Below are 26,158 nucleotides of genomic sequence, written 5' to 3' on the forward strand. Positions count from 1 at the left end.
CTGGTGTGGTGGTGCATGCCTGTAATTCCAGTGGCTCGGGAGGCTGAGGCAGGAGGATCTAGAGTTCGAAGCCAGCCTCAGCAAAAACACAAGGCCCTAAGCAACACAGTGAGACCCTGTCTCTAAATAAAATACAAAATAGGGCTGGGGGATGTGACTCTTGCCAACTCTCTGGTGGTCCAGTGCCCCTGAGTTCAAATCTCCAGTACAAAAAAAAAAAAAAAAAAAAAAAAAAAAAAAAATTCATGCTCTAAATTAAATAAATAAATAATGATAACCTATGCTCTATAAGACTATGCTCCTAGTCTTATTAAAATATAACATTTGTAATTCTCTGAATGTGTATGTTTGTTTATTCTGGGCTTTTCCTCGTGCTGTCTAGAATGCTTCTCTGCTGCTCAACTTTGCATGGCTGTTACTTATTTGTCCTTCAGGCCATAACTTAATTACCATCTTCTCCTGAGTGCCACCTGTCTCCCCTGATTGAGTGAAGTCCTGTTTGGACTCCCATAGCATGCTACGCTTATCTCAATTATAATAGCACTTTGCACACTCCAGCAAAATCTCCTCTTTAGCTGGGACTCTCTAACACTAGATTTAAAAGCCCCCTGAAACAAACTCTCTTGTTCTTCATCCTACCCTGGCTCCTGGCCTCATTCCTCATGTATATATATATATTTGTGATTAAAAGAAAAAAAAAAAAAACAAGCTCTTATAGTTGCTAGTGTGAAGACAAGACTTGAGGAGAGAAGATCAATGATCATGTTCTTCAGATGTTTGAACTTCAAATGTTTGGAAGATAGAGGGTGAAAATATGACCAACGGATAGAAGCTGCAAAAGAGCAAGTTAATCCTTAGAACTTTCAAATATCCAGAAGTGCCCACAGTGGAGATGGTTCACTATGTGAGGTTCAAGGAACAATGCTTCATATGGGAAGGCAAGTATCAGAAGCACCCAGGACAAGGAGTGACTCTGGAGATTTGTTGTACAAATGCTTGCTTCCCCCATGACCCTGCTATAGTCTCACATGCGGAGTGTTCAAGTCACTAGGATGGTGACATGCCGGTCTGCAGGTCAACAGTTGTGATATTATAGACATCTATGCCATCTGACAGAGATACAGGTGGTGACAATCTGAACAAACAGATGAAAAACAGCTGTGGGAAGCCACTTCTTATTGTGGAAATTTCATGGCCCAAAGAACAGGGAAGCTACAGATGTTTGAAATAAATCCAAAAAAGCAAGCCAGTGACACTAATTTCTTTCCAAAGAAGCAGTTTCATCCACTCCTTGGGCTTTCAGAGTGGTTCATGATCTCTGATCAATGATGTCTCCAAAGCCCTAACTGTTGGCCAATACAAATGTCCTGATCAATAAAAATTTCATACATATGAAATGAATTTTAAGGAAAAAAGTATATATTGGACATATTACTTTTTTCAATAATGAAATAAAAGATTCACTATGTTCACATCATTAAATCTTTTTTTTAAGACTTTATTTATTTTTATGTGGTGCTGAGGATTGAACCCAGTGCCTCATATGTGCTAGGCAAGTGCTCTACCACTGAACCCAACCCCAGTGCTACATCATTCAGTCTTTAACTTTTATATCTCAAGTTACTTTTTTCCATTTTCTGGTTAGTCCAGAGGATTTTTACATGTACATGACATTGTAAATATTCTTCAATAGATTTTCATGGTAAAATGTAATAAAGTATTCACAAAGACATAACATAATTCACAAATCTACACCTTACTATGCCTTTTCTTTCATGGCACATATACTTTCTTACATGAAAATGCCTTTTCTCAATCACTGCATTTTTTGGAGTCATTTGAAGCAATAGTCTAACCCTGTTTTAGTCAGCTATTTCACTGCTATGACTAAATGATCTGACCAGCACAATTATAGAGGAGGAAAAGTTTATTTGAGGGCTGACAGTTTCAGAGGTCTGAGTCCATAGAAGGCCAGCTCCATTCCTTGGGGCTCGAAGTGAGGCAGAATAAATATCACAGCAGAAAAGTGTGGTAGAGGAAAGTGGCTTGCATCATCAGGAAGCAGTGAGAGACTCCACTATCCAGATACAAATATGTATACCCCAAAGCCACATCCTACGTGTCTCTAGTTACCACTCAGTTAATCCCATCAGGGATTAATTCACTGATTAGGTTAAAACCCAGTCATTTCTCTTCTGAACCTTCTTACATTGTCTCACATGTGAGCTTTTGGGGGACACCTGACATCCAAACCATAACAAGCCCTATCACCAGTCAAATCCCAGACACCAGGGATCTTCTGTGGAAGGGGGTCTTCCATCTGTAGGAAGAGGTTTTTAGAGAACCTTTTTGGGATATTACATCAGAAACACTCATACTGGGATAAACCCAGATTAACTAAGACCCTTCCCAACTGCAAAGTCTACAAAAATTGCTCACAAGTGAGGGGTTCCTTGAAGAGCAAGATTCAGAACCCAAGACCCAAAAGTCTAAAACAGGAGTAGGAAATCTCCATTTATTTTATACTTTCAGAGCAACTGTAGGATTCCAGGTGGGGACTGTGAGATTTAAATGAGTTGATATATATAAAGCTTCTGGAAAGGTCCCTGGCATGAAGTAAGTGTTTTTGTTTGTTAGCTATCATTGTCACCAACACATTATTATAATTAGTATCCTTGAGCTGCACAATAGATAACAATAGAAGAAGGAACATATCCAGTCCTTAGTTGCTTTAATATTTGAAATGCTTAATCTCCTTCTTCCCACCTAAATTGTAAACTACCGGGCAATCAGTTTGGCCTCAACCCATTATGTTTCATCTACCAGCCCACACACACTGCAATTAGCATAAAACTTTCAAATAGAGTTTACTTTTAGGGGTTGAAATGTTTTATTAAAAAGTCCTAGACAGTGCTTCAAGTGCATATATTTTCAGAGTTCACTTTAAAAATAAACTTATATTTACACAAGACCCTGAAGCTTTCAGAAATGTATGAAGGATAAATTTTAGTTGCAGAATTTCACTTTGAAACTTCATGGGTATTATCAACATAACTAGCTATGGCCTGGCAGCTTTTGATATTCAAGGGAGAAGGCTGTTATAAATCAAGGGATCATGGACATGTATTCAATAAGGAATATATATTAATTTATATCTCTGCTGTAGCAGATTACCACTCATTTAACTGCTTAACATGACAGCACTTACTATCTCATCTTGCTGTGGGTCAGAAGTTCATGCTCAACTGGGTGGTCAGCTTAGCCTCACAAGGCCAAATCAAGGTATCCACAGGACTGTATTCCTACTGGAGGCTCCAGAATATGCTTCCAAGTGCCTTCAGGATGTTGGCAGAATCCAGTTCTTGCATCTATAAGGCTGAAGGTCCCATCGCCTCACTGGTTGTTACCTGGAAGCTGCCCTTAGCTTCTCTGTAGCCCTCTTTCTGGTCCTTACACACTAGTGCCTACATTTCAGTGCCAGCAATCAAATCCTCTCAGGCTTGGAATTCTCTTCCCTTTCTCCATGACGTTAACCATAATAATCAAGACTTATTTTTTATAACTTTAATTTTTTTGTCTCTCATCATCATCAACACACAATATGCATGATCTGAAAAATACATTGCAATGTATACTTATGTTTTTAAGCAAAACTGCTTTTTTGTTGTTTTGTTGGATTATTTACTTATAAGTCATATGCTTATTTTCAAAATTTGGAAAATGTATAAAAATAGAAGGGTGAAAAATCACCCACAATCCCAGTGCTCAAAGAATTAATCCTGTGCACACTCACTGCATGCTGACTACCTGATATAAACTGTAAAACTGATTTATTAATCAGATTATTGTACCTATTGCTCATGGCAACGTTTTTGGTATAAAAAAATATTGGAATCACAGGATTGCAGCTAGAAGTCATGCAAAGATCACCCTATTCAATTCCATATTGGGTACCTTAATCTCCTACACACAGTACAGAGCATAAAATAACTAAACAATAAATTGCACACTTTTGTGGCACTTACTATATGCCAGGACACTGTTCTAAATGTCTTTCATGTAGTCACTGCCTTAAGGATCTGCATATTGCCTTACATACCTGACCTATGGCAACCTGTGCAGACAGGCTCTTGAAAATGTTTTGTAATTTGTATAAACATGACCCAGAACAAACTGAATTCATATTTGCACATCATAGCTCACATGTGTTTGTAGTTCCTTACTCAGTTCCCTGGTCTCTTCAGACTCTTCTACAGACCACTGAGGCCTGAACTAAAATAATTTCCAAAGATCCACAGACTCCTTTGTTTTAAAGAACAAAGTTTTATTGCATAAGTAGAAAAGTCTAGTAGGTTTGTCAAGGGTTTTATGATTTTTTTTCTTTCTTTTTTTCTTTTAATGGTGCTGGGGGTCGAATCCAGGACCTCATGGATGCTCAACATGTGTTCGACGACTGAGTTACAACCTAAGCCTCCATATTTTAAAATCTTTTGTAAGTTTTTTGGGCTTACTTCCAAGATACAGTTTTGCTTTGTAAATTAAGTATTAATATATTTAAGCCTGTCCTACTAGGAGATGCTTTATTAGAATTTATTCCTTAGTATTTCCTCTAACCGAAATTCAAATCGAATTAAAATGCTGTTTTAATTTTTCTATGATTAGCAAAGAATCTATTAAGCTTGAAAAAACTACTATGTTATCTGCTAAGAGATAATATATTCTCAGGCATAGTTTCCTATTTCTGCTCTAGATAACAGTATATTGAATGAGATTTGTCCTGTGGTCTTAGCATTCCTGCTGAAACACCAAGCCAAGGACAATTGGAGGAATCTGCTCAGAACCAAAGGCCAGAGCTAGAGCATCTCTGCCAGATTCCGTCAGCCCCGGAAGCAGCAAAATTCTTCAAAACCCCTACAGCTCCTCTCATCCACTTCATTCCAGGAAAATATCAGGGAGGCCTGAAGATTATTCAAGAGTTGTCAACAACTGGACTTTTAGTATTTGAAGACACCGACTGATTTGCAAAAGTGAAGGAAAGTTATAGATCTACCCAAAGCTTCACCTAGGAGTGGGAATGAGATACTCAAAGCTGGCTGGAGAGAACAGTGGTGAGAAAGATTAAAGTGTTTTTCTGCTTTTATCTTATCAAGTCCAGCTCATTTAATAAGCCATTTAGAGTTGTCTCCCTATATCTATGAGGAATTGGTTCCAGGACCCCCCAAAATACCAAAATTCTCAGATGCTCAAGTCCCTTAAATAAAATGCTATGGTATTTGGATAAATCTAGGTACATCCTCTCATATACTTTAAATCATGGCTAGACTATTGATAATAGCTACTACAGTATAAATGCTACATAATTGTTATACCGTGTTACTTAGAGAACAATGATGTGAAAAAAAATTTGTACATGATCAGTACAAATTCAATTTTTTTCCCCAAATATTCACAGTCTGAGGTTGGCTGAATATGGAACCTGAGGACATAGAGGGCTGACTACATATACTTGGTTTTACAGTAAAAACAGACACAGGAATGCAAACATCATTCTACTTGTTATTTATGTCTTAACTTTGCCTTTTTCCCTTATTTTATCTCTGAGAAGGTTTTTCTTCCATCCTAAGCAGATGCTTCAGTCACCATCATCTTTTGGGTTTAATCTGCAATATCAGGAATATCTGCCTAACTGAATTAATTATTTTAAAAATCTAGTTGAGGAAGCAGCATCTGCTAGTCTCTGATGCAGTGTAAAATTAAGTTGGAAAAGAAAAAAAAAAAAGCATATACCCCACATGAACTTCCGCTTCAGAGTGCTTCCCCACCTTCCTCTCTTGGCTTGGGTAAGATACACAAGGGATGGAAAGGAGGGCATTGTGAAAAACATGCATGAATTTGCCATCCACACTATTATTACCTGGTAGACCCATTCCCTCTTGCCCTCAAAACAACAACAACAACAACAAAAAAAAAACTGTTTTGTTTTTGCTTTTGTTTTTGAGGGATTTTGCAGTCTCCTCTGAGAAATTTTTTCACCATGGGTTTTTCTATTCTTATCTGAAGCATAAGCAAATGGAAAAAATGACTTTGAAGGCTTCCTTCCCTTCTCTCTTTCTTTCAGAGGGATCAACGCTGATGTTCTCAAAAAATCAAAAATTCCACTGAACTATAACAGCGTCTTATTCTATGTCTTTTTTTTTTTTTTTTCTTTTGGGGTGCTGGGGATCGAACCCAGGGCCTTGTGCTTGCAAGGCAAGCACTCTACGAACTGAGCTATCTCCCCAGCCCCTTCACTTTCTTTCTTTGTCTTTTTTTTTTTTTTTTCTTTTTAACAGCGTCTTATTCTAAACACTGAGGTATACTATAGTACTTGCAGCATGAACGTACTGAACAGCTCGCTGTTCAACCGAGTTGAGCTTAATGAAACCAAGAGAGCTAACGGGGTCTTCTGGGTTCACTTAACAGTCTGATTCTTCCTCCCCATTTGGATCCATCCAACAAAGATGTCAACGGATAAAGCTCCTTACTGCACATCCCAATCCTCTCAGGAGCTTCAGTGGCTATTTCTGTCTGCCAAATGAAATCTCAACCCCTCCCTCTGCAATGATAGATATGAGACAATTCACCCTGCCCACCTTACACATGAGATTCTGTATCATTGCCACTTATGCACTGCACACTCCTGCCACACAGAAATGATACCCATTCCTTAAGCATACCCATCTCTGGCTTTTTGCTCATGCTGCTCTTTCTAATTGGAATGCTATTCTCTGTTCACTCTCACTGTCCCTTATGTCCAACATACATCCAAGGCACCTTCCTCCATGGGACCTATCTTAAACCCATGAGCACCAAAACTTTTTCCTCTGACTGTCAAAAAACATTGTACTTATACAGAAAACTGATCTTATACTACCTTTTTTATTTTTATTCTTTTTGGTTTTATCCTCTGAGTTCACACAGTGAACCCCAAAAACCTGAAAACCAGTCTCAATGAACTTCTAAACCACTAAATCAGACAAACATACTTACAAATACTTACAAATTTCTAATAGGTTAAAAACCAAAATGCTATTTAATATACCTTAATAGGCATCATTTCATGACAGCCCCCAAATAAAGAGAGAACTCCAGAATCAAAATCCAAACCCAACCTGTTGAGGTCCAGTCAGTGAAACCAAGTTTTCTAAGTGATAATAGAAAACTATCTTTTTCAACCCTATACTGTTGTTTAAAATTCATATGCACTCTTAATTCAATTTTTAATATAGCCTATTATAAATGCTTCATCTCTTCAAGTGGATAATGCACCCTGTGATGTAAGACTGAACTGTGAGGGTGCACAGAAAACATCAACAGAACTGGACAAGATCAAAACCCACCAAGTACCAACCACTCCTTAGCCTCTTACACATTTCTTTCTTGTTCTTCATAAATCAACAGCAGGCAAATTCACAACACCTGCAAACTAGTTCTTTAAAAGATTTCCCATATAGAAGTTCATCTCTGCATTTTTTTAACAGCAAAATATTGAAAATAATCACAAAATTCAAATATAGAGGACATGCTAAATCCACAACATGGGATATGACAGCACCACTGTAATTGTTGTAGGTAATACCATTAGCCCTGGAAACACAGTAAAAGGTAATAAATACAAAATCAACAGTTTGGGGTTTTTATTAAAATAAATATACACACAAGAAAAATGACCTAGAAAATAATAAATCCTTCAGTGTTAATAATGGATTGCTTCTGAAGAGTTTTTCATTTGGGACATTTTTTGGTTAAAAAATCATGAAGTTTTTACACTCAACTTAAAAAAGTTAACTGTCAGATAAATGTAAAAGAAACTGTAAAGCAAGATCAATAGTGTTGATAACCGTCAGATTTACCATTATTTTGACCTTCACAGATGTAGGAAAGAATTCAAGCTATCTCTACCTCATATCTACATAACATCATTATATCCTCATTTGTACAGCAATATGAAGTAACAGAAACTAATTCAAAATTTACCTTATCCTATCATCATCCCCCCCAAAAAAAAGACAAAAATTCAAAAATTTTCCCTTTTTATATGCCCCTCATCCTTGTCCACATATGGCTATAACAGTGACTTAAGTGTGCAAAATTACTTTCATCTAAGGCAGACATAAGAAGTCCTATTTTAAACAAATGCACACAGAAGTGAGCCAGTATGAAATGTTCATGGTCATTCTTTTATAATTCCTTTGGCTTCCCTCAGAGAGGATTTCAGTAACTTCAGAAACCCATGATGTCAATATCTAGACTGAGGGCTGAATGCTATATTTCTGTTCCTTACCAATTATAAAAGTTCCTATTTTCTATATGTATTGCATATCAAAGTGGTTTTCTTCATCTTGAGAACAGACACCAACACTATAATATTCACACACACACACACACACACACACACACACACATACACACAGCAAACACACACAGCGCTCTTCCTCTCTTCCTGAGGGATTCACCCAGAAACATTTTACTCTTGAATGGGCTCTACTCACTCATCTTTCTGAATAGATACTTTATTTTTTTGGCGCTGGGAATCAAACCTAGGACTTCAATCCTGCTTAGCATAACTTATACTGAGGAACACCCCAAATCCCTGAACAGACACTTTAAAATAAATGTCCCCGCAATGGGCTCATTTCAGTAAATGAAACAGTATGTATTAAAACAAATTCTCAAAAACCAGATTCTCCCCAAAACCAAATTCTCAGAGTTAGAGTTCCATAAGATCACCACATAATCTGGGTAGACTCAGATAGTTTATCGGAATTAGAGATGGACTTAGTAATTATTTTAAAAAGGTATGTGCATGTATACACACTTGTATTTTATGGTGTTTGTGGATCTATTCCCAGGATGATAAAAACGATTTTGATGTGAAACAGCCATTGAACATATAACATTTTTGATTAACAAGGGCTGGAAGTATACTGTTTAGCCATCTATTCAGGTATCAACAGCCACAGACTTGTGAAGTATTACTGTCAGATCCCAAATTAGGAGAACTGCAGTTTTTTAAACCTGCTCTGCATGTGTTCTCACAGCCCAAGGACCTCTGAAGGTGGTAGCCAGGAAAGGGCGGCATTGAAGCAGGGGCGGGGTAGGGAGGAGCAAGCCCTGTGGCTCCCAATAAACAAAACAAGCAGCCTACACCAGAGAGGCACTACAACTGCACCTTTAAAACGCACCTCAAAACAGATCTGAACTCTTAGGTCTTGCGTGACACCTTCTCTCAGAACTCAGTCTACCTGGCTCTTCCCCAAATCATGCAGCAGCTCCTAAGCCACTGGAAGGGCTGGAGCCAGACTAAGGACTCCAGGTAGGAATTTTACATTCCCCATAGATAAGAAATAGAAGGTAACAAGATGTTTGTGAACCTGAGGCAGCCAGACAGAAGGTTAGTCATTCCCTGGAGGAGTGACTTAGTTTTTTCCTCTGAACAGACAAGCCTGCTCAGGTCTGTGAAAAACTGAGGGAAGGAGATTAACTACACTCCATTTCTCAATTTCCCAGAAAGAAAGAGGCAGATGGCCAGTAAAGGGAGTGAGTAGAAACTAGGTGTTTGTGTTTTCAAAACCCATTTCTAAATGGTTTTGAAAAAAATTATCACTTGATTGTGCTCGTGACGCACTCAATGTGACAGATACTGCCCCCTTCCACTCACCCAATATTACTCAGACCTTGCTAACTTGGCAACCAGTCCCTTAAACAGGTCTCGAGAAGCCTATCATTTTAAAGGTTCATTGAAATCCAAATCCCATGCAATTTCTGCTTCTTAAACAAGTATCAATATGATAGTTTCCAATTTAAAAAGCTGTCACTGCTGTCTTCAGATACTACCACTCAGACAGGAATTTATCCAGTGTATTGAATCCAGATTGTTGAGTCATCAAGAACTGACAAAGCTGGGTGTGGTGGTGCGGGCCTGTAATCCAACAGGCTCAGAAAGCTGAGGCAGTAGGATTTCAAGTTCAAAGCCAGCCTCAGCAACGGCAAGGTGCTAAGCAACTCAGTGAGACCCTGTTTCTAAATAAAATACAAAATAGGGCTGGGGATGTGGCTCAGTGGTTGAGTGGCCCTGAGCTTAATCCTGGTACCAAAAAAAAAAAGAACTGACTAAAGAACTCCTAGCCACTTTAACTCCTTCATGCACCAAGGAAGGGTTATAAATAGACTCCTGTGACAGATACAGCTCAAAGAAAACAACTGAACTTTCAGATGAAAGATAAGTCATGGCAAATGGGAGAGGAGCTTTAAATGAATAAAAGGAAAACATGAGAACAGGCTCTACTGCTGAGAAGGCAAAGAATCTTTAAAAGTTGGGTCTTTGAATTGCATTGTGTCATGCTTCTGCTGACAGAACCACTGTTCTCATTAAGACCAGGCTCCTGGTGGTTCTGTAACAAGTACTGTCCAAGAGAAGTCTAAGGAAAAGAAGGCCTGAGAGGAGAATCAGGTTGAGTGCAGGCCTTGTTAATAAGAGCACAATCAGATCAGTTTATCTATAAAGCAGGATCCCAAATGGGGGAAAGTGAGAAGAAGACTTCTATAAAAGAGGATGCTAGAAAATCTGAGAGAACAAATTCATGGTTGATGTGAAACAGATGGAACTATGTCACATTCTCTAGACACCAAGCAGTGAAAAATGCTTTTGTGAGGTTGACATTGTACAGCAGTTAGTTATAGTCACCTTTTTTTTTTTTGCCCTACAGAGATGGAAAGAAAAAAAAAAAAAATCCATAGCAGGGCCCTTGTTCTCTGTTTCACCTAAAGTTCTATATCCTAGTGTAGGTTTGTGCTTCTTGGGTTTTAGTTCCTTCCAGATCTTCTCAAACTGAGAGCAGACATCTTCCTTTATAACTTGGGTTCAGTTGACAAGATTCCAGCTCTGTGGTATTTCTCAGAGGAGTGATGACTTCAGGACCCTATCAGAAGGAATTTGGAAAATACCAATATACACATCGGAGGCTGCAGCTCTATGTTCAAGTCAGATGAACTGAGGAAAATGAGCCCAGGGATAGAGCAGAACCACACAGCTAGAGAAATCTAAATGGATGAAAAGATAGAGTGAGTCAGCTCTGATGAGGAATACAGGGGTGCCAGTCACACGGCCCAGGAGCATTCGATGATGGTCACATCTCCATTGATCTTTCTTCCTAAATTCTGAATGCCCTTTCATCACTTTAATTCCTCTCTCAAGATATGGCCACAGACTCCCCACCAGCACCAGGTCTGGGTTTCGCTCTAGACACTCAAATTGTCTTCTCTTTCACCAGCCTGAAGGGCTGACTTTGCCAGACCAAGCAGCACAGAGGACACCGCGGGCTGCTGCCCCTTTATCAGTGTCTCTCGTGTTTCCATCCAACCAAGTACATTTCACAGCTTAACTGAACGCACATCACCTCAGGAGTTTGACAATTAAACGAGGAGCAAACCTCACAATGTTTACTCAAGCCCAGATTAAGATGTCTATATTTCCTGTCTCCACAATTCCCATTGTGAAAATGTAGCCATAAGAAACAAATAACGTAGTAGGTGTTGTTTTGGGTGTTGGTCTAAAGTACACAAGAGTGAAGACTAGAATCAGTTTTTACTCCTATTTATAAGGATGTCCCTGCTTCCATTACCTGTCTTTGGACACTTCCCAAATAACTTCTCAGTTCTCATCAATGCCTCAGTGTTTACCTTATTTTCTAAATTGACATCCTTGACAGCTGTGGCTTTGAAACAATCCATGATGTACCATAAAATTTTCCCTGTGTTTACTTTAGTCTTGAGCACGCAGACTCCTAGGTTATAATGTGAATATATAAAAGTTACCTCATCAATTCTGAATACTCTATTTGTCAAGAACACTAGAAAAATTAAGTTTAAAAATAAGATAATGCTAAGAATTTCAAGGATGGAAACTAATGGGCTAAGAGACTCAAGGGCCTTTCTCAGTTGACCAGTAATGATTGGCCCTCCATAGACTCAGAGTCGAGGAAAAAAAAGGGGGGAGGGGTTCAATTTATCAAAAAAGCCAGGGGATATTAGAAAAGAGGCCAAAGTGCTAAGGTATAAACCATATGTGCAACAGGGAAAGTCAAATTGAGTCCAGATCACAATCCCCAGAGCATTTGTGAAGACGTCACATAAAGGCAAGGGTCTCTCACACCCTGTCCTTCCTTAAGCTGAAAACTTCTTATAGAATTAACTATTTAAGTTTTTGTTTGTCAGGCACTGAGAAAGGTCAACCTTTCCTGAAAAATTATTAGAAACATGACTGGAACATTTTAATCATTTATGTTTTATATAAAGTTGACAATTATAAATCAAAAGGAATCATAAAGACACATTTATTTCTACTCATGCACTGTTCATCATGTTCCTTTAATATGAAAAATCACCAGAATTTTCTTCCAGAGTAGAATTTCAGGTATTTTTTATAGATTACAGGATCTTTCCTGCTGATAAATCCAAGAGAAGGACTAGGAAATAAACTATTAGGACTAAGGAAATGAGGATTTTTTTTTTTAAGAGACAGGTATACAAAAAGCTCCCAATTTTGAATTTAAAAAGATGAATCTGCAAGAGGGCACAGCTAACTGTACTGCTAGAAACCACTGCCCCCTTTCAACTACCCACAAAATACCTTCACCCTCAGAGAGAACATGGGCAACTCTACATAACAAACACGGCTTTTGCTTGCATTACTTTATTGCCAGTTGGGGTCATGGTAGAGGAGAATGGTTAACTTGGGTGATGCACCCTAAACATCTCCCTTCCTGCAGGGGGTTAGCACTTGGGTAGTTTAAAATGTATCTACCAGTGCCAACAGGTACTGCCACATTCTGAAGAGGTGAACCTAGAACAACAGTCCCTTAATAAAAGGTAACAGAATGGCCAATTATCGAACTTGGAGGGACCTTAGAGATGATCTAGTTCAACCACTCAACTTGGCGAAGGTCACACTGTTAGAAAAAAACAAGAATCAAAATCCTCAGTCTCAGCACAGGAATTTTTTTTCATTATTCTAGGCTAAGCAAGCATCAATTGAAAAGATGAATTTTCTCCTTCATCCTTTATTTTTATTCCTAAATGCCACTCTTATATTTTACCTCAATTTATTCAATCTTCAACTTGAGTATTTTCCCGGTATGATTACTTCAATGAAATCCATAGTAAACTCTCTCCCTTGAACTTGACTTCCAGGGTAAAAACCACAGAGTTCCACTTCCTCTCCCTGTCCTCTCAACTCCCTGGTAACCTCTTACTGTGGGTCTTCCCAAGACTCCTTTATCTATTCCCAAGACTCCTTTGTCTACCCTGCTCTTCCATTTGCCATGTCTGTGTCTGCTTCATAGGACTTTAGTCCAATCTCTGTGAGCACCAGACTCATGTCTCCAGGTCTTCCCTGAATACCTGTATGTTCTTATTTCCGTAAACTCAGTATGTCCCACCGAAATCATCTCCCTTTCCACATATTTTGCTGAACTTCTTAGGACTATCCTTGTGTGTCCACGCACAAGAGTATAGAACTTTAGTTGTCTGACTCCTCTTCTCCCTTTTCTCAGTCCTATTGATTTTTAAAACTTCTTTATGCTCCTTATTGAAATTGTATTTCTTTTGATTTCCATAAAATCCACTATAACCTACGTTTTCCTCAATCTTCTAACAGTCTCCCAACTCCCTTCTTTCTTAAAACATTCACTTCACCAAATTAATCTGTTGCTCAAAACACTTTTTTTTTAAACTAATGCCTTCTCCTCTAACCAGGTAGGTCTACTAACTACTTTCCCATTGCACCTTCCCATTCCCATGCCTGCCCACAATAAGTCCTGCAGCTAGAGGACACCTCCCAGATCATCACCTGCTCAAAGCCCTGCTGTCTTCAGTGGTGATTCAAGAACAATCACCTCAATGGTGTTCTCTGCAACTGTTTTTGCTTTAATGCCTAGACATCACTTTCTCTGGTGCTCAGTTTCCAACCACTTCATATGCCAATTTTCTAATATACCTATCTTGCCTTCTTGATATGGCTGTAGGAATCAAAACTTTCATGTCTTTACCATTTCTGAAATAAATATTCTATATTATGAAAAAAATGAGAAATGACATTTAAAAGAACCGGATTAGGAGATAAAACATTTCCAAGTTGATTTGGGTTTTGTTTCTTCCTAGCTAGGTGAAGTTATATAACCTCTACAAGATTTCATATCTGCAAAACAGAGTTAATACCAGCTACTTCGGAGAACTGTGGTACAATTTAGCAGAATGTACATGTATGTGTACATACACACATACACACACGGTATGTAGCATGGTATCCGGCCCAGAGTGAGTGATTTTTTTAAGATGCCAATTATTATTTTGATTATCACTCCTTCATTTTGGTCAATATTTTAAATAAAGTCATTCTAAACATTTTTTTCATAACATGCTGTCAAGATTTCATTTCATGTGACATTTTACACCACTGATCACCACATCTGATTAAAAATTACTTTCCTAAGCTGCATTCCAGAGGGCTAGGACACACAACTTTCATCCTTCAAGTTATGCCCAGGTGACAAGACTGGTGCATAACACTGCAGATAGTTTCATCCATACGTATAACACAATCAAGCATGATTTTATGCAATTATCATTTTATTAATAGAATTCAAGCAGAACTAAAGAATCTTTGGGCAAGGTAGAAAAACTTCCCAACAGCCAGGTCAATGGATAAGATTTTGTAATATAGGATTGCTAGAGCCTATCAAAAACAAGTTTGATGATTAATGACCCCAGCCAACTTTTGCTCAGAAGAAAGCCATGAACTTTCCTTCAACCAGCAATGCTATTACCAATAGTGGATCAGTGGCTTTAATAACCACAACATTGCAGTACAGTACATTAAAAACCAATGTCCTGACTGAGGATGTAACTTCGTGGTAGGGTGTTTGCCTAGCAAGTGGGAGGCCCTGGGTTCAAAACAAGTACTGCAAAAATACAAAAATAAAAACTAACCAACCAACCAACCAATAAAAACCAACGTCCTGCCCTTTGGTTGCCTAAAGTGATTTTTCCCTAGTGAAACAGATTGTCTTTTGTTCTTTGTGCAGCAGGTCACAATTTTTCCTATGTTAAGTCATACTGGATTTAAACAATCAGATACTACGCCTCCACGAAGACTACAGGAACTTTCCACCAAGGCTATCTGCAATCTTGCAAGAGTGTCTGCATCAGGGCACAGAAAGTCAAAGCCACTGTCTCACTCTGCCATGCCTTGGACGTCCCACAATAAAGAGCAGCCAACGGGCAAATCTCTCTCTACACCATCACCTGAACAGGATCCCTTGGAAGACCCAGCCAAATTACTTCTGTACCCCTAGGCAGTGAAATTGCATGGCCTTACCGCAGAGGTTAGACGAGCAAGAATCTCATCACTGCTTTCTTCGGAGTCTTCGATTTTCTGATGAGACCTTTGAGAAACAAAAAACAAAGCGCTCAACTGTGGATGCTCAAATTTATCTACCAAGTTATAGTGAATAAAGGGCAAAACCTGATGTCAGCGTTATGACATAAATGAAAGTATGCCAATAGCATTGTCAGTAAAGCCACAGAAACACAACTATTCCTTAAAAATTAACTAGCAAGAATCTTTTTACATTTGGGCTCAGTGTACATGCCTGTAATCCAAGCAGGTGGGGAGGCTGAGGCAGGAGGATGGCAAGTTCAAAGCCAGCCTCGGCAACATAGGCCCTAAGCAACTGAGAGAGACCCTGTCTCTAAATAAAAAATAAAAAGGGCTGGGATGTGGCTCAATAGTTAAGCACCTCTGGGTTCCAAAAAGAATCTTTTCACAATGCACCAACTTAATTCTAAGGATCAAGGACTGTTCTTCAAATATCACAGAATAACCCTGACATACCCAATCTACAAATATGGGTATGCACAAAAGTACATGAGCATATATATTAGGTGGTGAAGCGCTAAAATTCCCTTGAGATATAAATGAAATCCAAGTTTTAAAAAATACAAAATGAGAATTTTCCACTACACTTGAGTTTTAGCTTAAACAAGTTTTCTGTGAAATAGTATGTTATAGGCCAAATACCATGATGGAAGTTATGAAAATACAAAGGCAGAAGAAATTTGCTTTATCACAAGACCAAAGACCAGTTGGAAAGCCAAAAACCAAACAAACAAACAAAAAAACCATGCGTATGTGAAATGACTAATAGGGTGATATCAGTCTGTTTAGGAAAAGTCACATTCAAAATGTTTTTACCAGTTCATAGTTATACATAATAGTGGGGTTCATTGTGACATAATCCATTTCAGTCCCAGTTCTTCCTTTTTCTCTCCTTTCTTCCTTCCCTCAACTCTACAGGTCTTCCTTTTATTTATTGATTGATTTGTAATTGGAACTTTATGTAGCTCTACATATGGGTAGAATTCACTGTGGTATATTCAGATGTGTACACACAGCGTGATTTGGTCAATTTCATTCCACTGTTCTCCCTTTTCATGTCCATTCTCCCTCCCCCTCAATCCCCTTTCTCTACTCCACTGATCTTACAATTTCATGGGATCCCCTCCTCGGCCACCCTGCTTTTATTCCTTCTTTCGCTCTAGCTTCTATATACAAGAAAAAAAAAGTTTGATCCTTGACTTTCTGTCTGGTTTATTTCACTTAGTATGTTGTTCTCCAGTTACATCCATTTAACAGCAAATGCCATAATTTCATTCTTCTTCACAGTCAATTAAAACTCCATTGTGTATACATACCATGTTTTCTTAACCTATTCATCTGTTGATGGGTACCTGAACTGGTTCCATAACTTGATTTTTGTGAGTTGTGCTGTTATAAACATTGACTTGCCTGCATCACTACAGCATGCTGATTTTATTTTTTCAGCATAAATACCAAGGAGTGGGATAGTTGGGTTATACGGTAGTTGGTAGTTTCATTCCTAGTCTTTTAAGAATCTTCACACTGGTTTCCTAAGTGGTTGTACTAGAAAAATCACATTTTTAAATTAAGTTGTGAAAAGATTTTCACAAGACAAATATATACTAATATTGAATTCTCTACTAAAGAAAAATCTTACAAATTACATTTTTTCCTGGTTTTATCAAAGAAAAAAAATTGACTAATACCAACTGAATATATAAAATTGTCTCCCAAATCTATTTCCACAAGTAATCCCTTTCGGCACATTCTATGCATGTGGAGGGTTTCACGGTAATTGCCCTGTAGAGCCATGTTATCAGAATCACAATTCAGTGATTGATTTCAATCTCAGAAACGGCAGTGGGCCAGCTGGAGCACAAGCCTTTTGGGGCAGGAAGGTTTCTCCTAGCTCACAGGAGAGCTGAGCGGCAACTCTTCAAGAAGGGAAAAGCTAGTCGGATCAATTCCAGCATTGGCTTCTTGCTTCTGTAAATGTTATTATACCCTTTTTCAGGGGAAAAAAAAAAAAAAGTCACAGCCTTTAAATCAAAGCAATGAATTACAAGCCACTGCCTTTACAAGAATTGCTAGATGCTGGTATAAAGCAGTGTTCAGGTTGTCAAATACCTTAATTACTCATGCAGCAGCAAGGTGTCTGAAAGTCTTGCTAATGATCTGCCCAATAAAAACAGTAGGAACCAAGCATTATGCCTTAACATATTAAAAAAAAAAAAAAAGTTACCTGGATAATGAGTCTGTCAAACAACAAATTTTATTATTAAAATTCTACTGAGATCTATCTGAAACTCTTTACAACCTAAGCCACCAAATCAGACTTACATGATTAAGCTTAGGTCACTGAAGGGATCTGACAGGAAATTAAGAGCCAAGCACCCTAGAGACAAGGCACCATGCAAGGGCTTCTGCTTTGTCTACCTTAGAGAGTGTGGGTTAGTGCTGACTCTTTGTGATTCTCAGACCCCAAAAGATCCCTGGAGGATTAGTTAATGGGCATGAGGTGTTTAGTGCTAGCACAGATTCTGCCATGAATCTATTTTCAATAAACTGCTGAAAGAAACTCAAAATTCCAAGGGAAGCACATGTGTACATGACTGGTAATGGTTATTTCATGAGCAATCGGCTGAGCTGTGGTTGCTCTAGTGACAAATAATTCAGTCCCTGTTCAGAAGCAAAACTATCTTTCATCATTCTTCCAGCACAAAACATGCCTTGGCAAAACGTTTCTGAAGGAAACAGGTATGAAAGAGAGTGATGATCTCCTGGGTGCTATCCCACGGTCCATATCCCACTTTTACCACCTCAGTCATCACGATTTAGATTTATACCCAGAATTCCCAAGTCATTCTCTAGCTTCGGAATCCCCCTGAGCTTGCCCTGTTTCTCCATCGCCTTCAAAGTGACTCCGGCTGGCAATTCCAGGAACTTTACGCTCAACCATGCGAACTGCACCTAGCTCACCCTGACCCTCTTGCCTCCAGCCCTGACCATCTCTCCAGGCCTCCCACTCCTCATGGCGCTCTGGTTACACTATGGTCGTCCCTTCCTTGGCCAACCACCAGATCCTCTTGCTTCCCTTCCTGGAGCTCGGCTTTCCTTTGGTCCCTCCCTGACAGGCCTCTCTGTCAGTGCAGGCATTCGATCTCTCTTGAGACTTTCCAATCCACTCGTTTGGCTCTGGTCTCTCTTCTTCTGTCCCATCTCCTAAGATAGATACCAGAATCACCTTTCTAGAGCCCAGGCCTGGGCTTGCTATTCCCAGACTCCAACCCTTCAGGGATTATCCCCACTGCCTGCTGAGAGCTCTAAAATTCAGAAACATTCTTCCTTCCCTATCAGCAGACCTCAATCTCCCCTCCACCCATAGTCACCTGCCTCTCACCCGGAGTAAAGGAGGTTCAGGGGGAGGACCTTTGAAGAGCTTGAGAAGGAAGGAAGGGAAAAGGAAGAGAGAAGGCAGCCCTTGGCCACTCTCCTGCTCTCACCACCATTGCCACTTTGTACCTTACTCCCTGTACCCAACCTTGTCAAAATGCCAGAAATATGATGCACTTTTCTTAGCAAATGCATTCTTACAAAATGTAGATTAAACTCTCATTGTATAAATGCAAATACACATCAGTGCAACCCAGGAAAGACAAAGTTCTTACTTATCGAATGAAGCAGATAATGAAAGAGATGCTGCAGAAAAAAAATCAAGTCTAATATATGCATATTTGCCATTATTACCAAAGGGGGCTGTGTTGCTCAGTAGACAAGAGAGAAGAGAATCTGTGACTTTGGTGTGTCAGTGGTTGAAGAAAAGAAACAAGGAAACTCTGGCAGGAATCAGCAACTAATGGCAGTGGCAAATGACAGACAGAGAGAAAGGGAGTGACTTCAGGAAGGGAGACCCACCCCTAAGTGTTTGTGCCAGCAGGAAGCTCTAGGCCAGCAAGCTCTCTCTTTAGGAATTCTCCTGCTTGCTTCTCAAGGACTCTGTTGATGAACAGTCCAAGCCAGACCTGGTTAATTCTCCAAGGGAAAGTGCTTAGTCCTGGTGAAGATGTCTTTATAAGTTGCTGAAATCTAACATTGAAGGGTGCTACTATAAGGATGTGGGGATGGCGGAAGCGTTGCTCCTCTGCCCTTGTTCCTCCAACTACAGAACTGGACACATTATCATTCCAACCACCCCTCCTCCACAGAGAAAAGAACAAAAGGCCCTGCCCTTCCTCCAGCCTTCCCCACCTTACTTGGTGGCAACTCCACCCTCTCAGTTGGAAATCATCCTTGACCTCCCTCTCCTTCACACCCCATGCTGTATCCATCTTGAAGCCCACACTACCACTGTGGCCACAGCCACATGTCTCGCCTGGACCCAAGAGTCACAGTGATCTTGCAAAAATGTAAGATACCGCATGTCTCTCCTCACTCAAAATCCTTGAGCGACTGACTCCCTATCTCACTCAGATAAAACCAAAGTCTTCTTTAAGAAGGAAAGAGGGTGTAAATTCACCATGTCCAAGGTGGTGATTTGCTCCCCCTGTACATCATTGGTCAGCCTCACTGCCCACGCTGTATGTCATAGCCTCAGAACTTGCTCAACGTATGACTGAAAGTTTGAACCCTTGGATCAATGTCCTCCCCTTTTCCCACCCTTAACTGAGATATTCTGAAGAGGTCCATATTGCTTAACAGAGCAAAGTCCAATTTAAAAAAAAAAAAGTAAGTAGGAGAATGAGAATTACATTTTTCTTGAAATCTTGATATCATGAATGCAAACATCTGTTCACCTTGAAAGAAGATAATTTTTCAGAGTCAAGCTGCTAGTTATGCTGATAGAGGAAATTTACAAAACAGTGATAGATTGTGAATATGACAGGTTTCATTAAAGGTCCAGTGATGCATTAGTCTAAAATTAAATAAAATCAGATACTGGTGTCTCTTTTTCGCATGTTATCTTGAGGAATTGAAGACTAATACTTCATATTTAATTAAACAGCTTCATTTCAAAGGCTAACATACTCCAATCCTAATACTTTTTTTTTTTTTTAAACTCAGGACAAGTACTCTACCATGAACTACCCCAGCACTCATAAGTTCAATTTTTGCTAGAATTCCTGTAGTACACTTAAATAAAGATGTGCTCTGATGAAGATTAAGCCATCTGTTCTCATATGTGGAATAAGCCTTGTCTATAAACAACGGAAATTTCGTGCTTGCTCAGGAGAGGGAGCAACGAGTAATAACAAAGAATAAGAGCAGAGTAATGTTTTCTAGAAAAATGTTTAAAGAGACAAATGGAAATTTTTGTCACCTAAGATCTTAATAGAAAATTTCTGCGGAGTTTCACTGTGAAAATGATTTTGAAAAGTACTCGAAAAATTTTTTTGTTTACCTGAACAGTGTTGCTTTCTATCCAGGTGTCATGAGAATCAAATTAGAAAATGTCAGAAGTACAAATGGTAGGTTTGGGACATTGGCATGGCAGACTTGAACTTGAGCTACCCAGTCAGAGGCTGTGAATCCAGAACCTTTCAGAAACTACGGCGGCCAATGGAGTTCTCCTGTCGCTTACACATGTCAAGTAGAAAAGGAGAAATTAAGCAAGATGGAGCATAATGAGAACAGGGGTAAAGAGGTGAGGGGGTGGGGACGGAGGCGGGCTGCAATGCTTCAGAGGATGCTAAGGGGACCTGAATTTTGGAAGCCATTATTGTAGAGCTGCCACTAAATATATGACTGGGTGAGGGCACTTTCAGAGTGGTAACAGGGAAGCAGAGAAGACCAGAGACTATGGGACACTCTGTGTTTCAAGGTCACTATTTTAAAACACAGGTTTTATTATTGTTTAGGAATGGCCAACCTGGATAATCAGAAGCCCATGGATCCAAAGACAACTACCACTGAAAAGATAGATTGCTACCATTCCCAAGAAGAAGGGGAATGACATACTGTGAGGGACTGCATGGTCAGTCAGGAGGCAGGGAACATACTGGCAAGAATGTTTTGCAGTTCCCATAAGAAGTACCAGATAAGGCAGGATATACAGGCTGGTAACTAACTAGTTTGAATAATTTCACCAGGCCCTGGGCACAGAGGCTGTCCCAATTGCTTGGTACCTAGACCTGGGGTGATTAGAAGGTGGAAAGTGGCCCAAAGAGTTGGGAATGGGAGAAGGCTGGGACAGGATTGGTTGATTGCATATAAAAGGTATGCTCCCAGGAGCTCTTTGTCTCTAGAAAGTGACTAGTCTTTGAATGGGGCAGTCTCTCCAGAGTCAGCATGACATCAAAACATTGAAGCTATAGTTAATACAGTCAGGAAGATGAAGAATAAGCAAGGGAGTCTAAAAAAGAGAAGCCAGTGGAATAGGAGAACCAAGGGATGCCAAGTGGAAAGACTGCTTCCAGAAGGCAGTGATCAGGTGTGCCACATGACACTGACCCGTTGCATAAGATGAAGACTAAAAATCAACCACTGCATTTAGCAACACGTAGACTTGTACACATAACAATAACGCTTCCAGTAGAGAAAGTATCGCTGGGATGCAAGAGCCTCCCATGTCTTCCTCTGTCAAGGACAAGAGGCCCAGGGGCCCACGCGCTCAGCACATCTCTGGATAATTTCTAGTTGAGGAAAAGGGAAAGATGCTTTGAGGCTGAGCTCTTGTACCAAAACATGCTCAGTGGTTTAAAAGGGACTTTTTAAATTACTACGTTAGATTGATTTTACTGGATTGGACAAAAATTTGGGGGACTTCTTTTCCTTCTGACTACCCAACAGGATGGTGGCTCACGTAGACAACAAACACCAAATCCCCTTAGCAAAAGACAAAGAAGCTACATTTTTTCTTTACAGATCTGAGTGCAACCTGAGTTCAATTTTGGCAACCCTCTACAAGTCTTTTAATAATAGTATAAGCGTCAGCTGCTCTGTAATTGGAAGGACATAGTTTTATATATGCAAGGATCACAGGCTCTGCCTGCTCAGCCGCCTGCCTCTCACACACTGGGTGAGCTGGGAGCTGCTATAACGGCAGCTGAATTGAAGTAGGCTTCCCCGCAGTCTAAATCCTCATGTTAATGTTGGCGAGAAACATCGTCCCAGTTCTGAAGGAATTACTAGACTGACTCTCTACACTGTTTCTTCCTCACTCTTTATCAATTCTCTATCTCCTCCCACCCAAAACACAAAAACAGAGTTTAGAAAAAAGTACACCCTGGGTAACTTGACTTGGCTGTCAGTCTGAATGAGGAACCATGACTGTTCTCTTTTCCCGAGATAGCACCCTTGACAACCAATTCTCTCCTTTTGAATTATCTATGCATTTGGGGTATAAAATTTATTTTGTTTAAAATAACTTTTTATTTTGTTGCCTCATACTAGCCTGGAAACTTGCAGCAGCTTCATTTCCCCTCCTGCTTTAAAAATTCATTTTAAAAATCCCTAATTTTTTTCTCTTTTAGAAATGCATTTGTACAGAATAGAATTGTGTTCATATAGAGACATTAAGTGGTTCTCTCAAGTTCTTTGAAAGGCAGAGAGAAGATGGCCTATTAGAGGGACCTAATGTTGAGCTTCATAGGTAGACCCTTAGAGCTTTCGAATATCAAAAAGCTTATTAGAAGGACCAAAGAAAAAGGTTTTCAGTCCATAAATGAATAACATGCATGAACAATATAAGAATTCCGAGGGCTTTTAGAATGGACCAAAATGAAACAACATACAGCTAAGAGTGACACAGAAGAATGGATTAAAATTTTTTCTTTTTATTTTTTTTTTACTACAAAGAACAAGAGCAGTAAGTCACCCAAAGCAAGATCAACACAGAACAGCACACAATGAAAGTTTTGTGGTCAAGGTAGGACTTGGGCTCCCCCTTGAGGGTTGGGTAGAATTTAACTCACAAGTAGGGAGACAGGAGAGAACAAGAGCATCACATCACAGGAGGAGTAACTAGTATGGGCAGGAGGCTGAAGGGATGCAGACTGCCAGGTCAGAGCAGGAGTTAGGTTGGAAACACAGGCATGGAATGATGTGAAGGGTTCTGACAATACAAATGCCACAGGACCAAGTCCCTGTTCATTTCAAGTCTATATAATCAGAAACTTGGCTTCCCAAAATTTATCCAAGCACATTCTACCATCACATATGAATTCACTTATAATTCTAGCACAGGGGGAAAAAAAAAAGGATATTCTTTCTCTCCAGTAATTTTATCTTTTTATATTCAATACTTTCAATAAGGGAAACAGACAGGTTCATAGGGTCCCCAGTGACCATTTGTCTGTAGGAGTCAGTGATCCCTCACAAATGCACATGTTCACACCAACAGTAAAAACTTGCTGAAAAACATGGCATGCTACAGTGATTCTCAACTCTAGAAGCTGACATTTGTGTCCATAGTGATCAGTGTGACAAAATCTGCAATTCATATTAGGACTCAAATTTTAAAAGTATTTTCATTTTTAGAAATTAGAATAGACTCAGGCTTTCCGCAGAACAGTCATCTCACCCACTGGCGTTCTGATTTGCTTTCTGAGGTGGGAAGAAGGAGGTAGTGTTAAATCACAAAGACTTCTTGCAAGGTGATTTCTGCTGCCCTCCTGCCCCTGTTAATCTGGGTACACCCATGGGATTGCACACATATCCATTCTGCGTGCAGAACAGGAAATGGTTGAGAAGAGCTGCTAGCAAATGCCAGTCCCTCAGAGTCAAAGCCAGTCACACCATCTATAGTTTATAAGCACCCCAGTCCTTAGAAAGCCCACTGAAGTTTATTGAAATGCTCCTTGCCTTTTCTTAGGATGCTTCTGACCTTATTAAGAGCACATTACAATAAAGGACATTTCTCATACTTGGCCTATTTGGTGATACTTGAAATTTGCTTTCTTATTGTAAGGTCCTCTATAAGAAGCAGCGGCGGGAAATCTATATCATTTCACAACTCAAACATTTTCCACAGCTTCTGTTTATAATCTTTTAGAAGGGGATACTAGAATGATACCCATAACTTCTGAAGATTCCATAGCAAGTGTTTACGGAAGGGACATTAGAGCTATATAGAAAGGATCCAAACACTGAGACTCTGTGCTTGCCACTTTTGTGTGACTTTAACTAGTTACCTGGCCTCTGTGCCTCAGTTTCCTCACTTATAAATTAGGATAATAACAGTATCTGTCTTATGGAAATCTTCTGAAAGTGAAATATGGAACATAAGGTGTTTATTTAGCACAGTACCTGACATAAAATATATTCTCTACAATAAATCTATTAGCACAGCATCTCATAATATCCTGAAACTTTTATCTTCCTAAAAACAAACTATTAACCATGCAGCAATGTCACCTTTTAATTAATAAGAGTAACTTACCTTTGTTGCATTATATTGACATGTCTGTTTGAACCTACATTCTTACCTAAGAATGAGGACAATCCATTTGCTCTTGAAAGAGTCAACAATATGGAGATATATTCTACAACCTGAAATGTTCTATATATATAAGAAAGATTTCAACTGAAATTTTAATTTGTAACTCATTTCTGAAATAAGCTTGTCACTATCATTAAGTATAAACAACTGCATGGCAAAGTCTATATCATGGCTCAAGTTTTGTTCTTAAGCCTCTTCTAATTTTAATTAATTTTAATCATACAGTGATTCAGTATCTTCATGTGATAATGATTTATGTGTTTTAATTTGCCAAATATTGCATCTAGATTATTTTCAGAAATGTCTGCTGAGCTCTTTCTTAGCAAAGTCACGACTTGGAATACTGGATAAGAAGTGAGTTATTATTTCATTTCGTCCTTAAGCCCAATCATGATTATTCCTAATTTAGATCATCTACTCAAATCAGGAGTAGTGTGGTGCAGCTGGTGAGGCATGGACATCTGGGATTTGAATACCAGTTTGGTCACTTAGGAAGCGAATTTAATTTTCAGAAATTTATTTTGCCTTCCTGAACTTGCATCTGAAAAATGGGAATAGTACAACTACCTCCTAAAACTGGATAGTGATCTTAAAGAGCAGAGTGAAGTCCCTGGACACAATATGTCTTCTCTAAGAACAATCCAACAATAGCGTATGACAGCACCCACTTACAGCTCACAGATGCCAGCTCTCGAAGGAATGAGAGGAACAAGTTGCAGCAGAAGTTTGACGCCATTTTGCCATTCTTCTTCTCTTTCAAATTCACAGTACAAGTAGCTACATTCATCAGATGAAAACTGGTAGAAAACATAAGTGTCCTGAAAGTACAGATGCTGGTCCACTATTTGAAATTGAAAACAAAAAAAAAGATGTGGATCAGTTTTTAAAAATACATTATTTAGAGAGTCAAAAATCAAATAATAAATTGAAAACCAATAATTATGAAGGAGAAGCCAGAGGTAAGACTATGAGTCTACCTTTTAAGCTCATTCATGTTTACTATCCCATTGAATCAAAAAGGATTTAACCAGCCCATTTTGATTACTTGAAGTTTTGCCAGTAGATTCAAATGTATTTGATAATTCTTCTGCTTCAGAGATAAGAGCCAATGAAATCAATATTGACTCAAAGAGGGTGGCAAGAAATGTTTTTCAGTGCACAAAAGCAAACTAATATATTTAATTTCTTCAGTGACACGCAAGTACTACATGACGGCAAGTTTTAGGTTAGCAAGAAACTAGGTGTGACTGTGCCCCTCTGAGAGG

General features: G+C 39.2%; 1 protein-coding gene across 2 annotated transcripts in view; it reads right to left on the reverse strand.

The window, feature by feature from the left end:
* The window catches only part of Rapgef5 (Rap guanine nucleotide exchange factor 5), a 230,673-nt gene that overhangs the window by 158,098 nt on the left and 46,417 nt on the right, over positions 1–26,158 (reverse strand). For both annotated transcript variants that reach the window (XM_047562082.1, XM_047562081.1), the window contains exons 5-6: positions 25,566–25,734; positions 15,416–15,482 (exon numbers count right to left, since the gene is read on the reverse strand). In XM_047562082.1, coding sequence (XP_047418038.1) covers positions 15,416–15,482; positions 25,566–25,734 — 236 coding nt within the window. The remainder of the gene's footprint in view (positions 1–15,415; positions 15,483–25,565; positions 25,735–26,158) is intronic.

Source organism: Sciurus carolinensis, chromosome 8 (genome assembly GCF_902686445.1).
Source record: "Sciurus carolinensis chromosome 8, mSciCar1.2, whole genome shotgun sequence".
In the NCBI taxonomy this organism is placed as follows: Eukaryota; Metazoa; Chordata; class Mammalia; order Rodentia; family Sciuridae; genus Sciurus; species Sciurus carolinensis.